The sequence below is a fragment of the Dendropsophus ebraccatus genome, chromosome 4 (assembly GCF_027789765.1).
Source record: "Dendropsophus ebraccatus isolate aDenEbr1 chromosome 4, aDenEbr1.pat, whole genome shotgun sequence".
In the NCBI taxonomy this organism is placed as follows: domain Eukaryota; kingdom Metazoa; phylum Chordata; class Amphibia; order Anura; family Hylidae; genus Dendropsophus; species Dendropsophus ebraccatus.
In genome coordinates, this window is record NC_091457.1 from 85,224,466 (window position 1) to 85,231,158 (window position 6,693).

The 6,693-nt window shown below is 44.1% G+C and overlaps 1 protein-coding gene across 1 annotated transcript in view; it reads right to left on the reverse strand.

The window, feature by feature from the left end:
- Positions 1-3,351: 3,351 nt before the first annotated feature.
- The window catches only part of NUDT19 (nudix hydrolase 19), a 24,475-nt gene continuing 21,133 nt past the window's right edge, over positions 3,352-6,693 (reverse strand). The window contains exon 4 of the mRNA XM_069968562.1: positions 3,352-4,557. Within this exon, the coding sequence (XP_069824663.1) occupies positions 4,331-4,557 (227 nt within the window). The 3' untranslated portion in view covers positions 3,352-4,330. The remainder of the gene's footprint in view (positions 4,558-6,693) is intronic.

Below are 6,693 nucleotides of genomic sequence, written 5' to 3' on the forward strand. Positions count from 1 at the left end.
TTTTTTCAATTTCACTGCGCATATAATTTTTTTCTGGTTTCGCAGCATATTTTATGCAAAAGTTCAGCCTGTCATTGCAAAGTACAATTAGTGACGCAAAAAATAAGGGCTCATGTGGGTCTGTAGGTGTAAAAATGCAATTGCTATGGCCTTTTAAGCACAAGGAGGAAAAAATGAAAACGCAAAAACCAAAATTAGCCTGGTCCCGAAAGGGTTAAATCCTTGACCTCCAAATAAGGATAATTTTTCTGTAATCTCACCCAGAGGCTTGTCATTTGATCATGTCACTGAAACGGTTTATAGATTTATAGATTGTAAGCCCTCGTGGGCAGGGTCCTCTTCCCCATGTACCAGTCTGCCATTTGCCTTCATGTAATGTGTTTTGATCTTGTGTTGTTTCTGCTCGTTACCCCTATCCATTGTATAGCGCTCTGGAATTAAGGGCGCTCTATAAATAATAATAATAATAATAATAATAATAATAATAATAATAAAATCCTGTATATAAGCAAACAGCTAATTTATTTGTATAGCGTCAACAGATTACGCAGCAATTTTTGACCACATGACCACATAGTAATCAGGAAAGAAGAATAAAAGGGAGTGGTTCACACGTAATTTGTTTTTATTGAAAAAATTTCAGGTTAGTACAAACGGTCCAAAGATCCCCAAACAGAGACAAAAAGTAGAACTGCGAATGCACTTTTCCAGCCATAGGTTGCCACATTAGAACCCCATTCCCAACAATATTTAGTCTGATCTATTCTAATCTATTTTCTGATTGTTCATTTTTTTATCTTGAAGAATAAGCAGCCATTTTACCAGAGCCTATTGAACACTTCAGTAGTTATACTAAATGTATTGCCTAGATTTGTTTTACTGATTAGAGACAGATACTGAAACTTTTTCTTTTTTTTCTGATCTGTTTCAATTATCTGATTTACAGCCTAGGCCACACCTCTTTGACAACCAATTTGACAGTGAGAACAACACTCAGCAATTTAGGGCCCTATTACACCAACAGATTATCTAACAGATTTTTTTAAGCCAAAGCCAGGAATGGATTTGAAAAGAGGAGAAATCTCAGTCTTTCCTTTAAGACCTGATCTCTGTTTATAGTCCACTCCTGTCTTTGGCTCAAAAAATCTGTCAGATAATCTGTTGGTGTAATCGGGCCCTTCCACTGAGGGACACAGGGCACTGGAGGGACACTGAGCATCCCTCTGCCATCATCCTCTCCAGCAGCCACAGCCCGCACAGCTCTGGGAGTCGGGTCGTGACATCACCATTTTATCCAGGAAGTGACATCACCATGTTATCCAGGAAGTGAAACCTTGATGCAGTAGTAAGTGCAGGGAAAAAAGCACTTTATAAGCATTTCCCGTCATAAGTGTATATTGGTGATTTGTATAACTTTAGGGGGCAATACAATACTTTAATTTAAAAAATTGCCAGACTTCTCCTTTAAGCTGTACCATTTGTGCTTGGAATTTTTTATTTAACTCTTATTCCTTTTTTTATATACATATATGATGTGACAAAACAAATCAGCAATTCAAGAGCTTTTAAAATTTTCTGCACGGTTCACCATGTGAGATAAATAACATGTTTTAATTGACAATTACGTACGCAACAATACCTAATATACTTTTTTAAATATAAAATAGAAAGATGATGATTTAAACTTTTTTATATATTTTTTTTTTAATGCTTTCTAAGTTCCTCTAGGGCAGGGATGTCAAACTCAGGTCCTCCAGCTGTTGCAAAACTACAACTCCCATCATGCATGATGGGAATTGTAGTTTTTAAACAGCTGGAGGGCCTGAGTTCGACACGTCTGCTCTAGGGCATGGGTCTACAAACTGCCACCCTCCAGCTGTTGCAATACTACATTTCCCATCATGCCTGGACAGCCAAATCCAAAGCGTTAGCTGTCCGGGCATAATGGGAATTGTAATTTTTCAACAGCTGGAGGGCCGCAGTTTGCAGACCCATGCCCTAGGGCAGCGATTTTCAACCTTTTTTGAGCCGCGGCACACTTTTTATACTTAAAAAATCCCAGGGCACACCACCAACCAAAATGGCACAAAATGACACTAAAACAGTACATATTATACATATAGTTAATAATATAGATTCTAAATGTATTTATACTCAGTGTGAAACCTGGGCCTGTTTTCTTCTCCCCCCTGTGCTTCTCTCCACCATACTTCTCCCCCCTGCTTCTCTCCTGTGCTTCTCTCCACCATACTTCTCCCCCCTGCTTCTCTCCCCCATGCTTCTCCCGTGCTTCTCTCCCCCATGCTTCTCTCCTGTGCTTCTCTCCCCCCTGCTTCTCTCCACCATACTTCTCCCCCCTGCTTCTCTCCTATACTTCTCCCCCCTGCTTCTCTCCCCCCTGCTTCTCTCCTGTGCTTCTCTCCCCCATGCTTCTCTCCTGTGCTTCTCTCCCCCTGCTTCTCTCCACCATACTTCTCTCCACCAAACTTCTCTCCCCCCTGCTTCTCTCCCCCCTGCTTCTCTCCGCTGTTTCTCTCCCCCATCCCCAGGTTTCTCTCCCCCCCTTCCTCCTCACCTCCTCCGAGATGGTCGCCGCTGCTGTCCGCCTCACCTACTGGCCGCCCGTAGGGCCCGGACGTGCTCCTCCAATCAGCAGAGACTGGGAGCGTGGTGCGCTGCGGCGGGCCGTAGCGCACATGTTGATTGGATGCGTGCATCACGGCCCGCCGCAGCGCACCACGCAACCGCCCACATTATAATCCGCCACTGATTGCTGCGCATTGCCGGGGAACAAAACACAGGGGCACCATAGTTTGGGGAACTTTCCTCGCGGCACACCCGACCATGTGTCGCGACACACTGGTTGAAAATCACTGCCCTAGGGGACTTAAATAGGCAACTAACAAACTGCTTATACTGATTAGTGTTAGCATTGATCAGTAAGATAGGCGCTCTGCTTGGGGAACCTGCCTGAGATGACTGGGAGGTAGAACGGTAAGGACTGTCATGGAGACTGATTGCAGTAACTGTGTGGAGTGGGGGAACAACTAGAGCACTGACAGGCACACTACTAGTGAACCTCTTAAAGAGGATGTACCACCAGGTACATCCTCTTTAATCTGAACCCACGGACTGAACGGCGCCGTCATGGGGAAGCCGATGCCGCGCTACGTTTTTCAGACCGCGGACCGGTTTCCGTGCACGGCGCCGTTCTATGCACCGGAACTGGACGGTGCTCAAGCACTGGAGGTAGGCCGGGCCGCCCCCAGTGGGAGGGAATTCCGCGTCATACAGGGGGGGGAATTCCCTCCCACTGGGGGCGGCCCGGCCTACCTCCAGTGCCTGAGCACCGGCTGGTTCCAGTGCATAGAGTGGCGCTGTGCACGGGAACCGGGCTGCGGTCCGAAAAACGGACCTCGGTAAAGGCTTCCCCGTGACGGCACCATTCAATCCGTGGTTTCAGATTAAAGAGGATGTACCTGCAATCCATATGTGAAAAAGAAAATGTTCCTGCAACTACGGCACTGTATTACAGTATGTGAACATAGCCTAAGGGTGCATTTACATGTAGCGAGTTTGCAACAGATGTCACATTGTGAGTTTCTCAGCAAATCCGCTGCCATACTCAAAACCATTATAGTTTATGGCCCCGCATTCTTACAGCGGATTTTCACACTCTGCTGGGAGAATGTAGTGACGACCTTGCTTAACTATTTAACTGCTGTGGTGTTACAAATAACAAACAGCAAATGCTTCCCTGCTCACGACCCCTCGGCGCGCTACTGCTTCAATCTCTGGGTCCCTGAACACTTACAGCCCGCTCAGTCAATCACTGAGCTGTCCCGTCGCAGCCACTGAGCAGGGACCCAGAGACTTGTGCAGGAGCTAAATATGGCTGTCACTACATTTTCATTCCGCTGCCAGATTGCAGGACTGTAATCATACCATAGATCATACCATAGACTGTAAGCAGGCTATGTGTGAAAGCACTGTAACTAAATATTATATGCACAAGCCAAAAAGACAGAAATGGCTGCACATCGTACCCATGGCTTACACTAAACATTATATACCTGTATTTAGGAAATATAGGGCTATAGTCAAGATTTAGTTTTTTTTTTAAATCTACTTCTATTCTTGTCAAATAAAAGATTTGTTTGTTGCTCATCTTTGTGTCATACTCTATCTTGCTCCATTAGTCTGTTACATATTTACAAACTTTAGCTATTTTGTCCACATGCAGCAGCTGCAACATATGAGCCTATAGGAAGGCGAATTTATGGTAAGTAGAGATGACACTTTTTTCCATAACAGTTTTCATTTCTGGTAATTATAGCTGGCTTTTGTGCTCCGTGCCCTCATCGCTATTCTGTAAAATTGGGCTGACATGTTTCCATTTTTGCTGTATATTTATGAAATACTGTATTGCCCCACCCAGAAATTGAACTCTGTGGAGATGCTTTCCATCCTTGACAAGCTCTTCTACTGTTTTGTTTGTGGATAATGTTTTTTCTGTGTGTCCAGTGACATCAGGATCAGCGGGGTATAGTTCATCACCTGCAAGAAAAAAAAAATATTTATTGAAACCTGATAAATATTGATGACATTTAAGGCCTCCTGATCAGGATTTCCTGACAGTAAAAACTGACACGGACGTGTGAATGGGGCCTTACTGAAAATGTTACATTACATGGCACTCACTGAAATTTATGGACATTAATATTGGGGACCGGCAGGTCCTGTGCCCAGGGCAGGCGTTAGGGGGGGGGGGGGGGGGAGACCTGTACCTCAGGTGAAAGAATGCACGGCAGCAGCCGTCTGCTCTCAGCACAGACTGACCTGCTGCTGCTGGAGCAGACACCCCCTCAAGGTCCTGTAAGTGGAGGGTCCTGTCCTGCTGCAGCTGGTGTAATGTTACAGTGCTCAGCAGTCGGGACAAGAGAGAAAAGGAGGAAGTCACCAGGCAGCAGCAGCATGAGGCTCCCAGTCCTGCCCTGTCATCAGCTTATTTACTTCCAGCTCCTAGTGTAAGTATATGTATAAAGTGTATGTGTGTACAGTTATATAATGTGATGATGGTGGTGGTGGTGGGGGTGCTTGTACTGTAATATGTGTATGGGGGGGGGTGTATTCTTATATAATGTATAGTCAATGTGTAGGTGTGCATGTGTGTACTGGAGGTTTACATATACATAATGTGTGTTTAGATATGTGTGAGGTTGTATATGTGGATGCTATATAATGTGTATGGGGTGTGTGTGTGTATGGTTAAATAAATGTGTTTGGGGGGGTCTACTGTTATATAATGTGTTTGGGGGGTGTACTGTTTTATATAAGACAGTATTCAATGGTGTTTCTGTGTGTACTGGATGTTTATGCATAATAATGTGTGAGATTGTATGTGTGAGGCAAGGTTTACAACTACGTATAACACAGGCAGTTCTGTGACCTGGCAGGGTCACAGGAACGGCTGGTGTTAGTAAAGATTATTCCGGCTACATTGCTACATTGTGTGAACTGACATGTTCTGTGTTGTTTTTTTGTGCAGCTGGATGGAATCCCAGCTGGAGCATATACTATGTGTATGTATTTATGTACTATGTGTATACGATCTGGCCGGGATTCCATTCATTTCAATAGAACATATGTTTTGTATAAATCACGGCCGTTGTTGCAAATTGCAACAACGGCCGTGATTTATACAAAATATACATTGTGTGAACATAGCCTGTATATGTGTGTGTTCTATTGTACGAGTAAACATCACAATGCGTAGTGGATATAATACAATGTAGCATTCCCGAAGGAGATAATGCAAGGAGGCACTCGCCGTGTAAAATCTTTTTTTTTTTTTATTGTAACGTCTTCATAAAACCAGAAATCAGTGTGTAGCAGACGGCGGGGACGCCGCTCAGCAGCTGATCTTTCAGACTGAAGAATCGTGCATGCGCGCGGGAAACAGCTGTCACACTATCAGCTGCTGAGCGGCATCCCCGCCATCTGCTACACACTCTGATTTCTGGTTTTATGAAGACGTTACAATAAAGAAAGATTTTACACGGTGAGTGCCTCCTTGCATTATCTCCTTCGGAATGTTACAATTACTGCTTGTACTGCATATCTGTAGGAAGAGCGCCCCGTAAATTGCTGCATTGCTCCATCAGAATCATTTAAGCTTGCAGGTGGTTGTGCCGGTCTGCTTTATCTTTATCTAGGATAATACAATGTAGAGTGCACCTGGCTAGTAATACCTCAATATGGAGTAAATATAAAGTGCCTCAATATATAAGTATTATAAGAAGTGGCTATATATATATATATATATATATATATATATATTGTATAAAGTATATTGTATTATATTTATACTATATTGAGGTATTAAAGAGGTGCTGCCATTTGTCTTAACTCGTGACCATTCAGAGACCTATGGGGATCACCAGTTATAAGCGGGTGATGTGCGCAGCAGTGTGCACCACTCTCAGGCCGGCTGCAAGGTGCAGGGAGTGAAGTGCACTACTGCTTCACTCATCTCTAGCAGGTGCCATGCATATGGCCTTATAGGACATGTGTACAGTTCCTGCCAGGTGGTGGAGGAGTGCTGTGGCAGCTGGTGTGCAGTAGCATCACTACCTGATCACACAGAGAAGAAAGGTCCTGCAAAACTCCTTTAGGCTATGTTCACACTACGTA